This window comes from Ovis aries, chromosome 3 (assembly GCF_016772045.2).
Source record: "Ovis aries strain OAR_USU_Benz2616 breed Rambouillet chromosome 3, ARS-UI_Ramb_v3.0, whole genome shotgun sequence".
NCBI lineage: Eukaryota > Metazoa > Chordata > Mammalia > Artiodactyla > Bovidae > Ovis > Ovis aries.
In genome coordinates this window covers 222,807,851-222,829,404 of record NC_056056.1, presented here as the reverse complement: position 1 = coordinate 222,829,404, position 21,554 = coordinate 222,807,851, and the positions used below count along the sequence as shown (strand labels likewise).

Below are 21,554 nucleotides of genomic sequence, written 5' to 3'. Positions count from 1 at the left end.
AACCCTAATAAAATTACCTATCCTGATATACTGTCGATACGGATATTCTTGTAAATGAAAGCTTACGTCCTTCAACATTAAAGATACTCCACCCGTTTCCTGTGCATGGCTGCTTGCTTATTGTTAATTTTTTTAGGTCTTTTTCTTCGCCCGTTTCTGAGTGGCTTTGTGGCTGTTCACCTCCACACTTGGTGGCCTGTGCCGCATCCTGCAGTCGGGGGGCATGGCTGTGGGTGAGGGGACGCCCCACTTCAGTGTGTATGTGGTGTGTGTACCTCTGGGGGTGTGTGTGTATGTGTGTGTGTGTATCTGGTGTGGGGGGGGGCAGGTAGCAAGGGTGGGGACTAGTGGCTTGGCTGAGGGACTGCGGTGGTCCCTATGAGTGTGTGGCCAGAGCATACTCACTTCACATCCGAGCAAGGTCTTTGTGATCATGCGTTCCAGTGAAGCCTTGTAAACCCACCCTTTACTTCTCTTGTGCTTTGTGATGTGTTAAGTTGTAGAATTCATCAGTGAACAGAAATGACCAAAATGAGGGTTGTAGCTGGACATTAGGTTTTCAAGAAGTTTAATAATATAAAATTAAACAAAAATCAAAGACGTGTTAAAACTTGAGAGTTTTTTTTCAATTTTATGAAAAAGTTGCCTCTTCTTTGTCTTCTTTTATTTTGAATTTGCTTAGTTTTTACAGCGTTGCAAAAGTTGATACCAGTTAAGATTTCCATTTTGTACTTAAAAAATGTGATCCTAAGCTGCACTTTAATCACACAGATCCCAAACTTCAGCACCATGCCACGCGCAGTTTAACGCCGCAGGACGGGAGGGCGCCGGAGAAGCACTTCCGGGGAGAGAGCGGTGGTTCTGTCTGTGGGGCTCGCGCCCTCCAGCGGGTGATGACTCGTGACCACATCACTCGCGTTTCCTCTTGGCATACTGGTGGTTCTTTCTGCACTTCCAACTGTTTTCTTTCTGAATGCTTTTATCACGGAGGTAGTACATGCTGTTCGTGGAAAAATGGTCTTGTCCTTAATAAACAGGAGTTCTTTAGTTCTTTGTTTCATGACCAAGTTGCCTACAGAGCTGTTTCTCAAAATCTGTATGTCTGTAGAGAGGAGTTGAGCAGTTTGCTTCTGTTGGATTCCAGATCGAGTCTTAAGACCAGAAGTGAAGCTGCACTGAGATGAGGCCAGAGGACACTCACGGCGATGTTTTCAGCATCCTCGAGGCGTGCAGCAGCAGAGCCCCTTGCCCACGCGGGAGGGCCAGGTGAAGGCATGTCTGAGCGTGCCCAGCACTGCCCACTGGGCACCTGGGAGGTGGCAAGAGCAGGTTCTGTTTGCTTGCCCCATGAGACTTTCTCTCTTAAATGCTCAAGACCCATCGGGCTGCAGTGGAACTCAAGTCCTCAGAGCCTTGTGGGCAGCCCCGCAGACCGTGAGTGTCCTTTCCCAGCACTGGTGTCAGGGGCTTCCTGTGGCATTGGGCCAGAGTGTCCCCCAAGTGCACTGGTGAAATACCTGTGCAGTGGGGACCTTGCCAGTGGTCAGTCATGTCTGACTCTTTGCGGCCCCAAGGACTGTAGCCCGCCAGGCTCCTCTGTCCATGGGACTCTCCAGGCAAGAATACTGGAGTGGGCTGCCATTCCCTTCTCCAGGGGATCTTCCCAACCCCAGGACCGAACCCGGCTCTCCTGCACTGCGGGCAGATTCTTTACTCTCTGAGCCACCAGGGAAGCCCCGGCACCTTGCTGCCTGTGGTTTTAAACTCTGGTGACGCGTGAGTTCAGAGCCGTGGCAGTGAATTGTTGGGAAGCTGTCGGTTTGAGACGACAGGAGAATATTTTCGCGGAGGTTGTGTCCAAGCCCTCTTGCTGTGGGTTGGTTTTCGTAGTGGTCCTGTGGACGGCTCCGCCACAGCTGGCATGTGAAGGTGTGCGGCGAGCCCAGGTGGGGGCCTGGGCAGGAGTCCAGAGGGGCTGGTCAGAGCCGGGGGGGCAGCTGAAGCCCCCGTGTATCCAGTAGGCCCCGAGGGGCCTGCTCTGCCTGGAGCAAGCCGTGGCAGAGGGTGTCGTCGGCCCGGGACTGCTCAGCCGCACACGCACACGGGTACAGATCACAGGGATGTACGCACACGCAGCCATGCGCAGAGCCGGAAGGGAGCGCCCCCGGGGCCTGGGGGCCGCGCGCAAGGGACGCCTGTGCCGGCAGACAGGCGGGGGCGTCAGGTGGCCGCACGGTGGGTTTTGAGTCTGGTCCGCTGCACCGGCCCCCCAGTAGTTCAGGTTGTTATATGACATGCGCTTCCTCCAAGCAGCACAGAGCGTAAGCAGCGCAACGTGTGCCCAAGTCGTCTCCGGAAGCCTGGAGTCCACTGTGTCTGGTCTCAGCGCCTTGCTTGAGACTAGATAGGACCACCGACCCTTCAGCTGGGCCTGCGTGAGTGTCCGCTCAGTGACTTTTATCTTTTTATTGAGGGATAATTGCTTTACAGACTTTTGCTGTTTTCCGTCAAACTTCAACATGAATCAGCCATAAGTATATGTATCTCCTCCCTTTCAAACCTCCCTCTCATCTGCCTCCCCTTCCCACCCGTCTAGGTTGATACAGAGCCCTGTTTGAGTTTCCTGAGCCATACAGTAAATCCCCGCTGGCTGTCTATCTTACATACAGTAATGTAAGTTCCCAGGTTACTCTCTCCACACATCTCCCCCTCTCCGCCCCTCTCCCCGTCTCCATGAGTCTGTTCTCTCTGTCTGTTTCTCCACGGCTGCCCTGTAAATAAATTCTTCAGCACCATTTTTCTAGATTCCGTGTATATGTCTTAGAATACTGTATTTATCTTTCTCTCTGACTCACTTCACTCTGTATAATAGGTTCTAGGTTCATCCCCCTCATCGGAACTGACCCAGCTGTGTTCCTTCTTATGGCTGGGTGATACTCCATTGCGTCTGTGTGCCACGACTTCATCCATTCATCTGTCAGTGGGCGTCTAGGTGGCTTCCCTGTTCCAGCTGTTGTAAACGGAGCTGCAGTGAACAGCGGGATACCTGCGTCTCTTTCAGTTTTGGCTTCCTCAGGGTCTAGGCCTAGGAGTGGGATTGCTGGGTCACATGGTGGTTTTATTCCTAGTTTTTAAGGAATCTCCATACCGTCTTCCAAAGTGGCTGTACGCTCGGTGACCTTTTGACATCCCAGGGCCAAACAGTCCACCCGTGGGGGGAGCTGAGTGCCTCTGTTTCCGATGGAGTGGAGGCCGGGGCCGGGTTGCCCCGTGCACGGTGATGGGCCTTCCCGCACGCTCCCCGTGCCCCGGAGGCCCTGCAGCTCCTCCCCATGGGGACCCCAGACCCTGGCCTTCGGGGAGGCGTGCCTCAGGCTTGCTCTTCTTGCTGTGCCCATGCGCGGCTGCCTAGGGAGTAAAGCCTCTCTCTGGGGCTGACGTCGGCTCAATGCACACCCAGCGGGACGAGCCTGGTGAGGCCTCTGTCCCCTCTATCCTTGGGGATCTCAGAGAGGCAGGGCTGTGACCCAGTGTGGGTGCTGCCAGCCTGCACACATGCTGAGTCGCTTGTGCCTTGTCCAGCTCTTTGCGGCCCGTGGACTGTAGCCTGCCAGGCTCCTCTGTCCATGGAATTTCCCAGGGAAGAATACTGGAGCATGCTGCCATTGCCTCCTCCAGGGGGTCTTCCCGACCCAGGGATCAAACTCACGCCTCCCGCATCTCTTGCCAGCCTGGAAGGTCACTGAATCCGGGCTTCCGGAGCCTAGAGCTGAGCAGGGGGCTCCTGCCTGGGTTGGGAAGCCTCGGGGGTCTTCTGCCTTTTGAGTGGTCTTATCCGAGCATGAAAGGGGGTGGAGGGAGCCCCGGTGCTCCTCCCGGGCTTGGTACCCAAGAGGACAGGCGTGGCGCGTGGTAGGGGACGGCCCCATCTGCCCGACCCGGCCACGGGCTGCCCACTGCACCGTCTGTCCTCGGGTGGCCGCTGCCACAGGCGGACTCCTTTTTTCATCTCAAGAAATTTTTAAAATCACCCTGAGAAAGGCACTTTGCTTTAGTAATTTAGTAGAGCAGAGGTTTTATAAAGGCTGCCAATAAGACTGCTGTCCCAGCAAGGCTGCTTGACTTGGCTGAACTGTGGTTGAAAATCTTTAACTTCTGTTGTAGATGTGTGTGGCGGGGGAGGCGGGTGGGGGGGCGATTATCCAGAGTTGAAAACCTTGTCTGGTCAGAGCAGGTGTTGGCACTAGGCTTGGAGCCTCAGTTTGCTCTCTGCTCCCTGTTTGGAGAAGCGTTGCTACGCTCACCAGCCCTGGAGGCAGTGGGAGACACTGGCCAACCTCTGGCAGAACCAGGGTGGTGGGCAGGGAGGTGGCATTAGTGGCCGGAGCCCAGGGTGCTGCTGAAACCCTCCAGTGACGGATGGCCCTACCCCAAAGAGGTGCTGGGGTGGGGGCGGGGGAGCCCTGGGCCAGGGAGGTGCCCAGGGAGTCGAGCCTCTGTTCCAGAACCTTCTGTTCAGAAGTTTGCTTGAAAGGGGATGCTGGGTTGTGGCTTAATAAAGGGAGAGGGGACACCCGCAAGCCTTGGCCCCTGACCCTGCGATGGGGCACAGCCGGCCCAGGAGCCACGAGGGCGCCTCCAGCCGTGGCAGGAGCAGCTTGGGGAGCGCCGTCTGGGTGTGGATACCGGCCCCGGTCGGGTGGGGGGCGCTGCTCGGGGGAGACGCGGTGGCCAGCGCAGGCGCGGGCCCTTTGTCTGTCCAGCGAGTCCAGTGCCGGCGTCGATTTGGTCTGAAAGCAACTGCAGTGCCTCGCACGGAAGACTTTGGACTTTTTATCTCATCTCGTGTGCAGTGCGGGATTATGCAGAACGCAAGCCAAGGGAGAGAAATGCTAATGAGTGCAGAAAAGGAAAGTGCCCCCAGGTCCCACCATCGGCTCTCTGCCAGGTCGCCCCCTGTGTCGACCTATAGATGCGAACCGGCCATCCCCACTTGTGTGTTCACACGATGTGAACTGCTGAGCCCGGAGGCCCCTCCGCGCAGCACGGGCAGGGTGACCTGGGGCCTGCGGCGTCATTTTCCCTGCACCGTGCCCGTGACAGACTCCTGGAGCCACACGCAGCCAGCAGCACCGGAGCCTGAGTGACAGGCTTTGAGCAGGTCGTCCCCCAGCCAAGCACGACTCAGGGCCTCTCCCAGACTCTCGACGCCCCTCACTGGAGGGGAGGGTTTTGAAGACAAGGGGGTGACCTGTGCACGCGAGGCAACACATAGCAGGCACTGAGGCACGTGGCCTGGGGTCAGCGGGTGGGGGAGGCAGGAAGGAGCCTGCCATCTGTGCTGGACCCCGCCCTCCTCGCCCCGACCCTGTCTCTTCCACAGCCCCTGCTGGCTTCACCTGCCAGCCCCACCTGCCAGCCCCACGTGTCGTTGGGAGGTTCAGGCTGAACTTCCAGCCCAGCAGACGGAGGGGCCAAGGGAGCCGGGTGGGACCAGCCTCTGTTCCAAGCCCGTTACTCACCAAGCCCTGCTTTTTTATTGCCAACCCCCCACCTTCCCCACCAGGCTTCCCAGGTGGCTCAGTGGTAAAGAATCCACCTGCCAAGCCGGTGGTCAGGAAGATCGCCTGGAGAAGGACATGGCAACCCACTCCAGTATTCCTGCCTGGGAAATCCCATGGACAGAGGCACCCGGTGGGCTCCAGTCCTTGGGGTCACAAAGAGTCGAACGTGACCTAGCGCCTTAACAACAGCCCCGTGGGCACGGGCTCGCCCAGGACGGCCTCCGTCCGGATCCTGGGTTCTGGGCTTGTCCTTCCTCGATCAAGCAAGATGTAGATGGTGATGTTTTGTTCAGATCCCCGCGATCCCTATCCCTTTTTAGAGAAAACCTGTCACCACGTCTGTTACGTGGACAGGCGGTGCACATGTGGAAGACTGAGTCCTGCTGACCTGGTTTTGTTTTTCTTCTCAGCCAAGCAGCAGATGAAGCTGTGGGTAAGCTGAGCGTAGCAGAAGATGGCAAGTCACTGGGGTTTTTCGCTGTTGGGGTGATAGAGCCCCCACCCCACCCCAGTGAAAGCGCCTTAGTCTCAGGCCCTCTGCGAGGCTCCACCCACGAATGTCCCTGCCCCCCTTCTCTTCCGGGCAGCCCCCTCGCAGCCTCCTCTGGTCCGACCGCTGGCAGGCCGGGGTCAGATACCCTTTGGGAGCAGGGGGTACGAGAGGGGTCACAGCTTCAGAGAGTCAGCCCGGGAGGGAGGCCCTGGGTGGAGGCTCTCCTGGGTCGGGTCAGCCCAGCCAGCTTCCAACTCTTCTGCGAGAGTGTCCCTTTCCTGCCACAGCCCAGCACCTCTAACCCTGGGGACACCCCTCTCTCGGAACTTCGAGGCATCTGAACTGGCTCTTGTAACTTGATTTCCTTAGGCCGCCAGGCCAAAGGTGATGCAAGGTCACTCCAGGTGTCACAGCGCCGTCGTTTCATTTAGCTGTCGCAGAAACGGAGCCCGTCGGCGCGTTCACCGGCCTCTGAGCCAGCGGGGGCCCCGAGGAGGGGCCGTGCGCCTCTGTGTGAAGGTGGATGGGGTTCCCAACCGCTTCGCTGGTGGGCTTGGGGGACGTAGCCTGGTCTCGCTGGGGGCGGGACCTCCAGCCTCCCTGCTCCCAGGTCCTGTCCTTGGAGAGGTCTTTTCTGGCCCCGCGTTCGGTTACAGGCTGATGCCTCGCGCTTCCCACGGCTGTGTTCGTGTCCGGCCTCACCTGAGGCCCGTGGAGACGACTGGCTCTCCAGTCGAGGGTGTTGTGTGCTGTCCTCCCTGTGTCCGCAGGCACCCCCTTCCTCCTCCTGCGTCCGCGTGGGTGGTTGGACCCCAAGCCCCCTGCCCCCACCTTGGTGTGGGCCTGACCCACCGGCACACTGTGGGGTCCTGGTCTGTCCCGGGCCTCCTTCCCTCTTCATTTCTGAGCAGACTGAACCATAGGTGCTGGGGCGTGAACACCTTCCCCTGCGTTCAGCACGGGAGCTGACCTGAGAAGCCGCAGCCCACTTTAGTCCCTGTGGACGAAACACCCCGTGTTCAGATGGCATGGACTGGGGTCCCAGCCTTATGTAGCGCCGAGGCTTAAGATGGCACGGAGCTTGTCCTCTACCTCTGGGGCGTCCCAGCGCCGTGGAGTCTCTCTGCTGCTGCTGAGGTGAGCCCTGTGACCTGAGTGAGGGTGTGGTGTCTTTGCAGATGCCTGCGCTGTGCCTATTTCCGAGATTATCACTGTTGAGGAAACGGACATTAACGGGAAGCAGTACACCAGCGGAAAATGGCAGAAAATGGAAAAGCCGTACGCTTTCACAGGTAAGCTGCCCGAAAGTTCCTCGTAGCTCCAGGCAGCTCACATGAAAGAGAACTTCTTTGTCATTGGCTTAACAGACTCATTGTGTCCTTGGTTTATCTTTATGGAAGGTCCTTGTATCATTTTTCCAAGCTCTGTTTTTTTTTTAACATCTTACTGAGCTACAGTTGGTTTACAGCATTGTGTTACTCTCTGCTGTAGAGCAAAGTGAATCAGTTATGCATATCCAAGCTCTGTTTTTAATGTTTTGCTCATTTTTTAATTTATTTTTCACATGGGTTAAAAGAACTCGTATACGCTGGAAGGGATCAAGTAGTCAGAGGAAAGGGGAGCGTCAGGGGAGCCGGTGTGGCCCGGGGCCCGTGTGCGGGGCCGTGCTCACGCGTGTGTTCTCCGTGCAGTGCACCGTGTTCGGAGGGCCCGGCGGCACCGCTGGCGGTGGGCGCAGGTGACGTTCTGGTGCCCAGAGGAGCAGCTGTACCACCTGTGGCTGCAGACCCTGCGGGAGCTGCTGGAGACGCTGAGTACGTGCCTGCTTTGTGCTCAGCGCAAAGGCGGACGTGGCGAGATGCTGCGACTTCTCAACACTTTTCTGGTTAGAGGACCGCGCAGGGGGTGCCCGGAGCCTGGCCCCCGGGCGCCAGTGCCTTCACTTCCGGACACGAGGCTGGGGGCAGGCCCCTTGGCGCCGTGGGCCTAGGTTCCTTTTCTGGGAAATGGGGTGGTGAGACCTGCGCTCGAGGTGGACGGAGGACTAAACCGGGGGCCTGGGGGGCACCTGTGTCCACCTGGGGGTGTCTGAGCTGTGAATTACTTCTGTGGAATGAGGGTCCATCTGTCCCACTTAAAAAGCAGTAGGTGTCAGCTCGTTCTGTACCTGGAACACCCGTGTTGTTTGGGTATATATATTTTTTGAATTGAAGAATAGTTGATTGACAGCTCAGTTCAGTTCAGTCGCTCAGTTGTGTCTGACTCTTTGCGACCCCATGGACTGCAGCATGCCAGGCCTGTCTGTCCATCATCAACTGCTGGAGTCCACCCAAACCCATGTCCATTAAGTCAGTGATGCCACCCAACCATCTCATCCTCTGTCATCCTCTTCTCCCCCTGCCCTCAATCTTTCCCAGCATCAGGGTCTTTTCCAATGAGTCAGCTCTTCGCATCAGGGGGCCAAAGTATTGGAGCCTCAGCTTCAGCATCAGTCCTTCCAGTGAATGCCCAGGACTGATCTCCTTTAGGATGGACTGGTTGGATCTCCTTGCAGTCCAGGGGACTCTCAGGAGTCTTCTCCAGCACCACAGTTCAAAGGCACTTGATTTACAAAGTTGGTTTACAGTGTTGTGTGAATTTGTGCTGCACAGCACGGTGACTCAGTTGTGTGTGTGTGTGTGTGTGTACGCACGTGGGTACGTATCTTTTTCTTCAGGTTCTTTTCCATGATGGTTTATGACACGATACTGAATATACTTCCCCTGTGCCGGACAGCAGGACCTTACTGCTTATCACCCTTTATATGCCATTTTGCTGATCTGTTGTGGGGACAGTCCTAACACAGTCTCAAAAACTCAGTACACACTTCAACCACTGAAAAGAAAGCATGTGTTTAGGTTGATTTTCTATCATTTAAAATTAGTTTGGCATCTGGATCTAAAAAGTGAATTTTAATGTATTTGAAGACGACGTTTCCCACGTAGCGGCTTCAGAGCAGCTTCCTGGCTTGGAAGAACCACGTCTCTGGCTTAGCATCTGGGCGGTGGGACTTGGTCTCTCCATTTCACCGTCTAATTCTGCTGGACGGGACGGGAGTCTACTACCCGCTGTCTAACCAGTGCGTCCACCTTCCCCCCAATCTCAGACCGCTGGCGCTCGGTCCCCTGCCCCTGCTTGTCCAGCTGGACCTCTGAACGAGTCTGAATGCATCCCCTCACTGTGACTTAGGCGCTGTTGTTGTTCCGTAGCATCTCGGCCGAAGCACTTGCTAGTGTTCATCAACCCGCTCGGAGGGAAAGGACAGGGCAAGCGGATCTACGAGAAGAAAGTGGCCCCGCTGTTCACACTGGCCTCCATCACCACCGAGATCGTTGGTAAGCCATGAGGGCCCTGCGCGGTGTGGGAGCGATCCAGGGGAGGTTCTCCCTGGATAAGACAGTGTGTGTATGTGTGTGTGTGTGTGTGTGTGTGTGTGGCTATGCCACGCAGCTTGTGCGACCTCAGTTCCCTGAGCTTGAACCTGACCCTTGGCCGTGCAAGTGTAGTCTTAACCACTGGACCGCCAGGGAATTCCCCAACTAAGAGTCTTTTAACAAAATAGAATGTCGGGGTTTTGGCATGCCAGAAAGAGAAGAAAAGTAAATCGCAAAGACTGTTCCAGCCAACGGTTAGCAGATAAATCCCTCAAGAAAAACACTAAGAGGGAAAAGGACAAAGACCACGGACAGAAAGTTCTTGCAGGAGATGCATGCAGTCAGTAAGGCATAGAGATCGTTTCGCCAGGGAGGGACCTTTTAGGAAGCACGGTGCGCTGCCACATCTGTGGCCCTGAGTTTCAGAGCAAGTTCTCTGCGCCGGGAGGCTGTGAGGAGACAGTGTCTCCTGCTCAGCGCCGCGAAGGCTTTGTGTAAGCTTATTAAAGGGCCACTTGGCAGTGCGGGTCACGCGTCTTAGGGTCTTTTAAACTTCCCAGGGGAAACCGTCAGCTGGGCTGAGAGGGAGGTACGCAGATGCCTGCTGCCTCATTTTAATAAAAGCAAAACACTGGAAACCGCGGATGCCCCAGACAAGAGCCGTGGATAACATTGTGCTGAATCTGGAGGAACGGTTTGTAGCTCTTTAAAAAGGTCTTTACAAGGAAGTTTTAATGATAAATAGGGGGTTGTGATAAGATGCTGAGGGAGAAAGGACGCAAAATTGTGTGCACAAGAGAGTTTTAGAAGTTATACTGAGTACACAGACTATGGATTGATTGACATTTTCCTTTTTTACGTTTGGTATTGTGAAATTTACAAAGTCCTTTGGCTAACTAAGGGAAAACTATGAAATAGAAGATGAAACCGCTTCCCCCCAAAATTGTTATTTGTTGGCAATTAAGTGCCGATAATGGGACGTCTTACCCGAGGAGTGTATTCTGGGAGGCCGTGCTCCCCTAGGTCGGCTCCATCCCTCTCCGTGAAGGGGATTCTGGGAAGACTAAGGAGGATTCCTTACAGCCAACCCGCCCCAGGATTTTATAGGCCCTCAGTTTAAAGTGGTTTAACCCGCCTTCACTTTAAAGCGGATTCTCAGGCCTGAGTGTAAACGCTACAAGCTGGTGTTGTTTCTCCCACAGTAACTGAACGTGCCAATCATGCCAAGGAGAGTCTGTATGAGCTCGACATCGACAAGTACGACGGGTGAGCGAGGGTCCCCACCCGCCGCCTTCCATCCGTCCTCACCGGCCCTGCTCCCGCCCTCCCTCCGGAAGTACACTTGCTGCTCCTGCAAGCCGGGCAAAGCAGGAGCGTGCGGAGGACCCTGCGTTCCTCTGCTCCTCAGAGGACCGCCGTGGAAGTTTGGTTTCCGTTCTCAGTCTTACCGCCTCACACAGAAATCTTTTCATTTGAAGGTGATCAGCTCTTGTCCCTAAATATGTGTGTGTATGCCCTAAAGTCGAGGAGGTCCTTCAGAGCTAAGATGCGGGCATCACTGCCCAGGAGATGGGCCCCGACACAGACGCCGTCACCTGTGTGCTGTCCTGACCCAGGTTCTGCCCGCGCCCTGTTAGTTCCCTAAAGCAGAAGAGCCCCGGGGCAGGCGTGGCCTTCAGACGCAGGGCGGTGCCTCTGGCCTCCTGTAGCCCCGCGCAGGTCTTCGGCCTTCCTGGCGGGGCCGACTGCGGAGAACCGGCCGGTGGCTGCTGCCCGCCCCTTGGTCTGGGGTCTGAGGCTTCCTCTCGGTCGGGACCCGGCTGCTCGTCTCTGGCTGCGATGGCGCGGGGGTGCAGGGCTGGTCCCCATGCCCCGCAGCAGGAGGGGCCGGCCCCGGCCGGAGTCTGTGTCTCTGCTGTCCCTGTGTGCTGGCCAGCTCCTGCAGACCGGCCTCCTCTGCCTCGGGCACAGCTGTCCCCATGCCCGGCGCCGGGCTGGCTCGTGGCCGGGGCCTGGTGGATGAGCAGAGAGTGGGAAAAGGTGGTGAGGAGACGGAAAGCTCACACACGGTGCCCCTCTGGGCTCGGGAGTTTTGGTTCAGACCCACGTGGTGAATAGCACGGAGGTGGGATTGGACCCAGGAGGCCACCAGGGCTTATGGGTCCTAGGCAGGAGCAGCTGGACGCTGGCAGAGGGCACGGGACAAGGGGATGCCTTCCAGGACGTCTGGGGGAGAATTAGCTAGTCCCCGTGACCAGGTCCTCACCAAGCGTCACCCAGCAGGTTTCGAAGCCTGTGTAGGCAGCCAGGGGCATGTCAGCTGAGCTGGGGACGCCCGTCCGGTCACGTGAAGGCTCAGGGCCCGGGCAGCCAGCATCTGTCTGACCCTCGCCCCTGTCTCTCCAGCTGTGTGACCTGGGACGCCAGCACCGTCTCTGCTGGCGCTTGGCGTCCTGAGTGTCACTGCTCGCGAAGGCTCTCGGGGCCCCAGTGGGCAAATGTGGCCGTGGGGACGTCAGGTAGCTTGAGGGTCAGCAGATCCAGGGTCACACGCGGGAGTGGGCCGCGGTGGGGGAGGGGCCGGGAGGGAGCCGTGTGTCACCTGCCGCGGGGTCCAAGCTCCTGGGGACCTTGGTCAGGGGCTGGCAGGGGAAGAGGGGCCTGTGTGGGTCTTGCCTGCTTACCTTTCAGCAGCCGTGCTGGAGGGCAGGGGCGTCCTCTGAGGCCTGGTCCCAGCCCCGCCTTCACTTGGTCCCCCAGGCCTCTCAGAGCCCGGCCTGTGGCTACAGTGGGCTCCGAAGGCTCCCCTCCTTAGACAAAGAGGGTCTAACACCCTCTGGCCGGAGCAGGAGCAAAGTGGGTGGGTGGGGGCCGGCCAGCCCAGCGGCACAGGCAGGCGGGAAGGGCCTGCCTGGACCCCCGGGGAGCTGGGAGCCGCCACGGGTGCTGAGTCTGCCCTGTTCCTCCGGCAGCATCGTGTGCGTGGGTGGAGATGGCATGTTCAGTGAGGTCCTGCACGGCCTGGTAGGCAGGACGCAGAGGGACGCCGGTGTGGACCAGAACCAGCCCCGGGCCACGCTGGTGCCCAGCCCCCTGCGCATCGGCATCATCCCGGCGGGTACGTGGGCCGACGTCGGGCTCTGTCCACTGGGGGAGGTGGGCTGGCGGGCTCTGTCCACTGGGGGAGGTGGGCTGGCGGGCTCTGTCCACTGGGGGCTGGGGCGGGCGGCGTCTGTCCACTGGGGGCTGGGGCGGGCGGGCTCTGTCCACTGGGGGAGGTGGATGGGCGGGCTCTGTCCACTGGGGGCTGGGGCGGGCGGGCTCTGTCCACTGGGGGCTGGGGTGGACGGAATCTGCCCACTGGGCAGGGGCTTGGCGTCCAGGTCTGTCCGCTGGGGGCACCTGGGTGTCGGCGTCTGTCCACTATGCAGGGGCCAGGCGTCAGGCTCTGCCCACTGGGCAGGGCCGGGTGCTGGGTGTCGGGGTCTGCCCACCAGGTGCAGGCCGGGCGGGCTGCCCGCGGCTTTGCCTTCAGGTCCATTTCGGGTGCGCTCTTCTCCCCACGCACCTGGCGTGGGCCCACGGCTGCGCGCGGGAAGGGGTCCTGCCCTCCTCCCTGGGCACCAGGTTCCCACCAGGTGGTGGCGGTGGTCTGTGCTCTCAGAGAGCCGGCCGTTGGTGGTGGGTGGGCAGTGGGGGCCCAGAGCACAGTGGAGGAGACGGGGAGCCCGGAGAGCAGGCGGCCTGGAAGAAGCAACTGGTGCCTGGAGCCGGGGCTGGGTGGGGGTCCTCGGGGTGTAAGGTGGCTGGCTTGTCCCGAGTTGGCTGGCTCAGCGTGTTCCATGACTCAAGGAAGCACCTCGTTCTTTCAAGGAACCCACTGTAGTCAGGGGGTAGGAGGTGAGGCAGGGGCTTTGCGTACATCTAACCGGGAGGGGACGCCCTCCCTGCCCTTGTCTGAGCCGCAGCGGGGGGACCCTGGTGGGTCAGGCTCGGGTGTGAATGGTGCCGTCGCTCCATTTTCTAGCTGAAGATGCTGGTGAGGTTGCAGTCAGTCAGAGGGCACGTTTGTATGTTATGAGTTTATATGTTACCAGCCATAAGAAGACATCAGTTAGCTTAGCTTAACTATTAACACTTGAAGAGCCTTTACTCTCATCGCAAACTGGACCAGGTTCTGTTGCTCTGGGAGATGACCAAGGCTGCCTGGGGCCCAGCGCATCTTTTCGCAACTGTGGACCTGCAGCTCCATCCCACGTCACGTAGGCTGCGGGACGTGTAGCGTGCTCTGGGGCCTGCAGACACAGTGTCTGGACCCTGCCTGCGGCCGGCGCTGCGTGCCTGTTAGCACGGTGGTGACTGTGATGGGTCTCGGCCAATGCAATATTTATTGTGCAGTTCTAGGCCCCGTCAGTTTACTTTGGGGAAGTCTAGACTGGGGTTTTCAGCGGTTCTGCAGATGTGTTACATTTCAGTTTCAGCCCCATCCCCAGCCTACTGAGTCAGGACCTCGGGGTGGGGCAGGGTGCAGGAGTCTGCTATAAATAAGCACCTGGGAGAGTCTCTGCCCACTCAGGTGGTGACCCCATTAGAACCAGGACAGCCTAAGGAGGACCCGTAGTATCACTGATCCAGACCCTAGCTGGGCGCTCTGAAGTCGCCTGCGCTTCACAGGCGACCCGGGACTGGGCTGGGCTGGGGCTCCGGGCCTCTCACGACCCTCGGGTCCTCTGTGCCGCTTCTGCAACCCTCACGAGCTGTCTTGTGTGCACTTCCCCTTGAGCCCCTTGGGGCTGGTGGTCTGGAGCCCCAGGGCTGCTGCCCATCTTTATAGCAGCCGGGCACTGGGCAAGTCCTGCCCCCCAACCCGAGATCCACCCCCCACACCCCACACAGGGCCCAGAAGAGGTCTCTGAAAGCTCTGTGAGGAGCTCTTTGATGGTAATCAAGGTCAGTCTCAGCATTCGTGATGACTCAACCTCAGTGCTACGGTCTGATGCAAAGAGCCGACTCACTGGAAAAGACCCTGATGCTGGCAAAGATTGAGGGCAGGAGGAGAAGGGCAACACAGAGGATGAGATGGTTGGATGGCATCACCGACTCGATGGACATGAGTCTGGGAGATGGTGATGGACAGGGAGGCCTGGCATGCTGCAGTCCAAGGGGTCGCGAAGAGCTGGACACGACTGAGCGACTGAACGAGGAGCAGTAACGGCCTCGGGAGCTGATTTCTAGGCTAGACTGCATTCACGCCGGCCTCGCTCCCAGTCCTTGGAAGAGAAAGAAGTGCTTACTGCTTCCCTACTCGGAAACACCTTAGCATCTCAAGTTCTTGCTCCCCCGTCTTAGGGTCGACAGACTGCGTGTGCTACTCGACCGTGGGCACAAACGACGCGGAGACCTCGGCTCTGCACATCATCGTGGGTAGGTGCCCCGTCACGGCTGCGCTCGGCTCGCAGGACCCCAGGGCTCTGGGCGCACGTGGGCGTCCGTCTGTCTTGCTGCACTGGTGCCCCGGCCCATCCCCCCGCGGGGCCCTCTCTGCCACCCTCCCCTGCCGCCCTCCAGCTTGGGTGACTTTAAGAAACACAAGTGCTGCTCAGACCCTCCACGGCCCTCACCCAGATTTGGGGCGCCTGGCACCTGTGCCCCAGCCGGCACTCCCCGCACCGCCTGCACTGGCCCTGCTCTCAGCCCTCTTCCCTGCTCAGGACTCGGCCCCTTATCATCCTGGGGGGACAGACCCCCTCAACTCTAGACGGCGCGTCCCCGGGGCAGGAGGCCCTGCATCGCTCATCGCTGCTCGGTGCTGTCCAGGCGCCTGCAGGGCCCCCATGTGGCTCCCTGCCCTGTCCTCGTCCCCGAGGGCAGTGCTACACTCCGAGTCCCCACAGTCACAGAAGGGCCGTGTTTACAGGCGGGGCCTTCGTGACTTACGGCTGAGAAGCCGGGCGCCTCGTCCTCCTCCGCGAGACCACTGTCCGCTCAGCGTTTAGCGAGCTTCCTGGCCCTGTCGCTATCCCCTCCCCACAGAGCAGCTTTCCAGCCCCTCCCGGTTCCAGGGGCCAGGGCGGGGGCGGCTCCCACGTGGCCTCTCTCCGCAGGGGACTCGCTGTGCATGGACGTGTCGGCCGTGCACCACAACAGCACGCTGCTGCGGTATTCAGTGTCCCTGCTGGGCTACGGCTTCTACGGGGACATCATCAGGGACAGCGAGAAGAAGCGGTGGATGGGCCTCGCCAGATACGACTTCTCAGGTAGCCCGGCTCTCGCCCTTCCCTCACCCCCAGCCTCCGCGCTCTCCCTGGGGCGCGGGCCCCCAGGTGCAGGGCCGAGGATGAAGGCCAACTGACCCCAGGTCAGACGAGCCAGTGAGGGGCTGCGCTTTCAGGCCGTGTGCAGCACCAGCTTTCGGCGTTCAAACGCAGAGTGAAGTGAAAGGCTCTCAGTCGCGTCCGACTCTTTGTGACACCTTGGACTGTACGGTCCATGGAATTCTCCAGGCCGGAATCCTGGAGTGGGGAGCCTCTCCCTCCTCCAGGGGATCTTCCCAACCCAGGGATGGAACCCAGGCCTCTCGCCCTGCAGGCAGATTCTTTCCCAGCAGAGCCACCAGGGCAGCCCCAACGTGGGAGGGGGCTTGACAGGATGAAGGGCTCAGAGTCTGACACTCCTGTGGCTGAGGTGAGTGCCCTGGCTATATCCACTTATTCATCTTTATTTTTCGGCTGCACCACGTGGCTTTCGGGATCTTAGTCCCCCAGTTCCTCAGGCCCTGGGCAGTGGATGCGCAGCGTTCTGGCCGCCGGGCCGCCAGGGAAGCCGCTCCTTTTTGGCTGTGTGTAATGTATCCTGTCTCTGCTCACTCCCCTTAGGGTTCACCTTTGGGTAAAATTCACAGGCACACCTTGGGGACATGTAGGGCTCAGTTCCAGACCACTTTGAGAAAGCAAATGTCAGGATAAAGCAGGCCCCGTGAGCTTTTCGCTCTCACTGTGCTCACAAAGCTACGTGTACACAAGCGCACCGTGTGCCGCAGGGTTATAACTGAAAAAGGCGCGCACCTTAATCCGAAAGTTCTACATGGTTAAAAACCGCTGACCGCCGTCTGAGCCTTCGTGAGTCGTAACCCTTGTGGGGTACAGGGTCTTGCCTCCGCGATGCTGCTGACGGATCGGGGTGGGGGGTGCTGAAGGCGGGGTGTTGCAGTTTCTTAAAAGAAGACAACAGTGAAGTTGGCCGCATCGATCGACTCTTCCAGGAACGATGTCTCTGTAGCCTGCAGTGAAATTTGATAGCGCTCAACCCACAGCAGACCCTCTTTCGCAGCTGGAGTCAGCCCTCTCGGGCCGCCTCTGCTTCTCAGCCGCGTCTGTGTTGTTTTCTACGTCCTCGGCTTCACTTCAGCTGTCTCCGCGGCATCTTCCCCAGGACTAGGTTCCGTCCAAGGAGCCGCTCTCTTCACCTGCCCACGAGAAGCGGCTCCTCCTCAGTCAGCGTCTGTCATGAGAAGCAGCCCCAGAGACCCCCGAGTTGAGGACGGCAGGCCCAAGCCTGGGGGTGCACCCCGGGCTTCACAGGCGGAACCCAAGGCCACGAGGGGTGCCTGGTGGCCGAGACGCCCCCTCTGCCAACGGGGAAGGCGGCCCTGGCGGCCGGGAGCCTGCAGCGCCCCAAGACCGTGGCAGCGGCTCAGCGCGAGGCCGGAGGGGCCCTGTCCTTCTGCGGACGCTCTGTCCCCGGCGTCCCCGGCGACCCGCCAGCCCTTCCGCGAAGCTGACGGGCGTCTCCTCTCCCTCTCGCTCCGTCCTCAGGGTTGAAGACCTTCTTCTCCCATCACTGCTACGAAGGCACAGTGTCCTTCCTGCCAGCTCAGCACACGGTGGGCTCCCCAAGGGACCGGAAGCCCTGCCGGGCAGGGTGAGCGCATCTCACGTGTGTGTTTCTGTTCATATGATGACGTGGAAGCAAGACCATCTCGGGCTGTGAGTGGGGCGGTCCTTGCAGTGTAAGATGAGGGAGCTGTTTCATCGTGTCCAGCAGCCAGGGTCCCCCAAACCCTGAAGGGGTCCCCCACACCCTGAGCTCTGAGCCGTGACTCGCTTGTCACCCACCGGACCAAACGGCTGCTGTGTTACCTGTCGTGCAAAGGGAACACGGGCTCAGGAGGGTCCACAGCGGGCGCTGCAGCTGGTTTCTGCTCCCGCCGGTGCCCCCCCCCAACTGCGGGCCAAACTCACCCCTCCCCGGAGCCGACACAGGGCCCCCAAGGGATGCCCCTGGCTTTTGGTAACTTCCATAAGTTTCCGAGAAGGATATGTTGCCCGTGTAATTTCTAAGAGTGGATCTGATTTTGAGAGCTCAAATTAACGTGCAAGGGAAATATTTCCAAGTGACGCCTCCGAGGCTGCCCTCCTGCTGCGCGGGAGGGGCTGACGGGCCCTGCTGTGCGTGGCACCAACCAGGCGCTGTTGCTGCTACAGGTGCCCCGTGTGCAGACAGAGCAGGCAGCAGCTGGAGGAGGAGCAGCAGCGGGCGCGGTACGGCCTGGACGGCACGGGTAAGCTGTCCGGGCCCGGCGGCCCCTCCCCACTCTCTGCGGGGCACCCGCTCCTCGGCTCCTCCAGGCCAGGCGCCCTTGGCCTTTGCCAGACCTTGGGGAAGAGCAGATTTTGTGGAAGGGCCCCTCTCGCCGCGTCCCTCTGCGTTACCCTGCGCCTGTCTCCAGAACGCTCTGGAACTGGGGGTTCAGCGAGTGGCCTCAATGGGGCCTTAGATGGAAGTCGTGGGCTATTTGAGGCCGAAATTTGTTTCATGTCATTTCCGTACATCACACAATACTTTCCTCATTTGATTTTTTTTTCCTGCATCCATTTAAAAATGTAAAACTCAGTCTTAACAGGCCACACACACACAGGTGGCAGGCCAGATCTGGCGACCCCTGCCCTAGATGGTGGTCCCAGAGCCCCCCACCCCAACCCTGGGGAGGACTGCCTCTCTCGAGGTGACTGCGGGCGGGCTGTCTCTGTGCTGATGCCGAGGGGTAGGGAGCCCACCCCCTCCTGCCGGGTCCCAATTTAACATGGCGTGAGACAGTTGGATGGCATCACCGGCTTGATGGACATGAGTTTGAGCAAGCTCCGGGAGTTGGTGATGGACAGGGGGCCCTGGTGTGCTGCAGTCCATGGGGTCGCAGAGAGTCGGACACGACTGAGCAGCTGAACTGTGTTGCTTCCTCCCGCTTCAGAGGAGGTGGAGGAGTGGAAGGTCCTCTGCGGGCAGTTCCTGGCCATCAACGCCGCCAACATGTCCTGCGCTTGTCCCCGGAGCCCCCAGGGCCTCTCCCCGGCCGCCCACCTCGGGGACGGCTCCTCCGACCTCATCCTCATCCGGAAGTGCTCCCGGTTCAACTTCCTGCGCTTTCTGGTCAGGCACACCAACCAGGGCGATCAGGTAAGGGTCATCCGGCCTCCACGCCACCTGCGCCAGCACGTCCTCCGCCCGGGCAGCCCCGCGGGGGATCGCTGTGCGTGGGAGGCAGACTCCTCTGCCTGCCTTTCGCCCACTGTGAACTCTCAGTCACGCTTCCTCCTTATAAAGCCTCGCTTATGAAGCCTTGACTCTGGGCGCCAGGCGACGCGAGTGTCTCCGTGCACTCCCCCGTTTCTCTTCCTGTTTGCAGACAGGACAGGCTGATGCAGTGCGGTTTTCTGTTGCCCTCGCAGGCCACTTACAGCACGGTCTTCGGGCTCCCAGGAAGGGGTTCTGCTGAGGCCCTTAGTCACTGCCGTGCATGTACTGACGCGGGGTTGGGGGGGATCCCGAGTCTAACGCTATCCAGACAGTTGGAACTCTTGATCCGTCTCGGATTGTAGTACAGTTCATGGCTGTTCAGTTTTTCTAAGATCTGGTCCAACGGTGGTTTCACGTAGCTTTTTAAGTACCGCTTGTTAAAAAGGTAAAGAATGGTACAAGTCGCTGCTCGGGAACGACGGGATTCTTCAGTAAGTGTCACGCAGCGTGGATGAGACCGGTTCTAAGCGTGGTGGTGACCATTTCTCGTGTCCCCACGTTGTGGGGGGCCCGCTGGGAGGCCCCCGACGGTGGTCATGCCGCCAGCACAGCGCCGCTGAGAGCGCGTTCCCGTCTGGCTGTCTCTCGCTAGTTTGATTTCACCTTCGTGGAAGTCTATCGCGTCAAGAAGTTCCAGTTTGTGTCGAAGCCCGCGGAAGACGAGGACAGCAGCGTGCTGGGCCGCGGGAAGAAGCGGCTGGGACAGCTGTGCAGCGAGCACCCTACCGCCTGCTGCTGCCGCGCCTCCAGCAGCAGCTGGAACTGCGACGGGGAGGTGCTCAGCAGCCCAGCCATCGAGGTCAGGTGAGCGGAGGCGGCGCCCTACCACCTGGCACGTGGCAGCCCACCGTGAACCCACAGGCGTGCCCCAGGGGATCTGGGAGCCTGGCATCCTACCACCTGGCACGTGGCAGCCCACCATGAACCCACAGGCGTGCCCCGGGGGATCTGGGAGCCTGGCATCCTACCACCTGGCATGTGGCAGCCCACCGTGAACCCACAGGCGTGCCCCGGGGGATCTGGGAGCCTGGCATCCTACCACCTGGCATGTGGCAGCCCACCGTGAACCCACAGGCGTGCCCCGGGGGGTCTGGGAGCCTGGCACCCTACAGCCTGGCATGTGGCAGCCCGCCGTGAACGCCCGGGCGTGCCCGGGAGATGCCCTTGTGTCAGTGTTGGGAGGACACTGGGGGTGGGAGCCCCTCGTCTTACTTTCTCTGCCACGCCCTGGACTGTTGTTCCCTCTTGTCTCCTAACGACTTAAACTAACAAACTCCCTTTGCGGGCGCTTTCGGAGCCCTGGGTCCACTGACACCACCAGGACGTGCTCCAGCCCGAGGAGCCCACGGCCGAGCTAAGGCCCAGGTGCCAGGCCTGCCCCTCCAGCCCCAAATCCTTTAGGCCTGTTGTTTGGACTTGGGGATCTGCAGTCTGGTTGTATGTGTTACAGAACTGGGTGAGATGTTATGTGTTACAGAACCAGGTGAGATGTTAAGCGCCAAGAAAGGCTTTTTCCCCATGGAAGGACACAGTCAAACGCGTTCTCTTTTTCAAAACGATGGGCTGTTGATGGAGGTGTGCGTGTAAGCATGCTAAGTTGCTTTAGTTGTGTCCGACTTTTTGTGACCCCATGGACTGTAGCCTGCCAGGCTCCTCTGTCCATGGGGGAGTCTCCAGGCAAGAACACTGGAGTGGGTTGCGATTTCCTCCTCCAGGGGATCCTTCCCACCCAGGGATCGAACCTGCATCTCTTAAGTCTCCTGCATTAGCAGGCAGGTTCTTTACCATTAGCACCACCTGGGAAGCCCCTAAGAGATTGAGGGGAACTGTTTAATTCTAGGAGGATTCTTTCTATCCTGTTACAAACGTCTAGGATCTTGAGAGAAAAGTGAAAATGAAAGTGTCAGTCACTTAGTCGTGTCCATCTCTTGGCGACACCTTGGACTGCAGCCCGCCAGGCTCCTCTGTCCATGGCATTTCCCAGGCAAGAACACTGGAGTGGGTTGCCATTTCCTTCTCCAGGGGATCTTCCTGGAAGAACTTGGGTCTCCTGCACTGCAGGCAGATTTAAGCAAACCAAACTGGACCCTCGTTGACCATAGTGAGTGGGTTACGTGAGGAAGGTGCCCACGAGCGGGCACGAGCCCCGCCCCTGCAGCCCGGAAGGACAGCTGGGGGCACAGCTTCTGCGTTTCGGCGAGCTGCGCGTCCTCGCCTATAACCCCACTGTAGATGGCTTCTCAGGCAACCAGCCACTGACCCCAGCCAGGCCTCTCTACCCTTGGCGTCCAAGCAAAGCCACGGGCAGGAGCAGGCTCTCCAGCCTCCCCGAGCCCCGGCCTGCTCGTCCCTGCTCTTGCAGCCGGGGTGCAGCCAGTGTGGTAGTGACCTCACGCCTTGCATCTCAGGGCAGGAGGGCTCCAAGGTCCCAAGAAAACCCGTCCCGCGGTCCTGTGTGCAGGGCTCCGCCTTCAGTAGGCTCCTTTCACAAATTCAGGAAATGCAAGTATT

General features: G+C 59.2%; 1 protein-coding gene across 1 annotated transcript in view; it reads left to right on the top strand.

Moving 5' to 3' along the window:
* The window catches only part of CERK (ceramide kinase), a 40,044-nt gene that overhangs the window by 15,923 nt on the left and 2,567 nt on the right, over positions 1 to 21,554 (top strand). Inside the window, exons 7-17 of the mRNA XM_042247895.2 lie at positions 7,236 to 7,349; positions 7,749 to 7,871; positions 9,306 to 9,431; positions 10,673 to 10,736; positions 12,443 to 12,588; positions 14,820 to 14,894; positions 15,575 to 15,727; positions 17,285 to 17,390; positions 17,954 to 18,030; positions 18,718 to 18,923; positions 19,636 to 19,847. Coding sequence (XP_042103829.2) covers positions 7,236 to 7,349; positions 7,749 to 7,871; positions 9,306 to 9,431; positions 10,673 to 10,736; positions 12,443 to 12,588; positions 14,820 to 14,894; positions 15,575 to 15,727; positions 17,285 to 17,390; positions 17,954 to 18,030; positions 18,718 to 18,923; positions 19,636 to 19,847 — 1,402 coding nt within the window. The remainder of the gene's footprint in view (positions 1 to 7,235; positions 7,350 to 7,748; positions 7,872 to 9,305; positions 9,432 to 10,672; positions 10,737 to 12,442; positions 12,589 to 14,819; positions 14,895 to 15,574; positions 15,728 to 17,284; positions 17,391 to 17,953; positions 18,031 to 18,717; positions 18,924 to 19,635; positions 19,848 to 21,554) is intronic.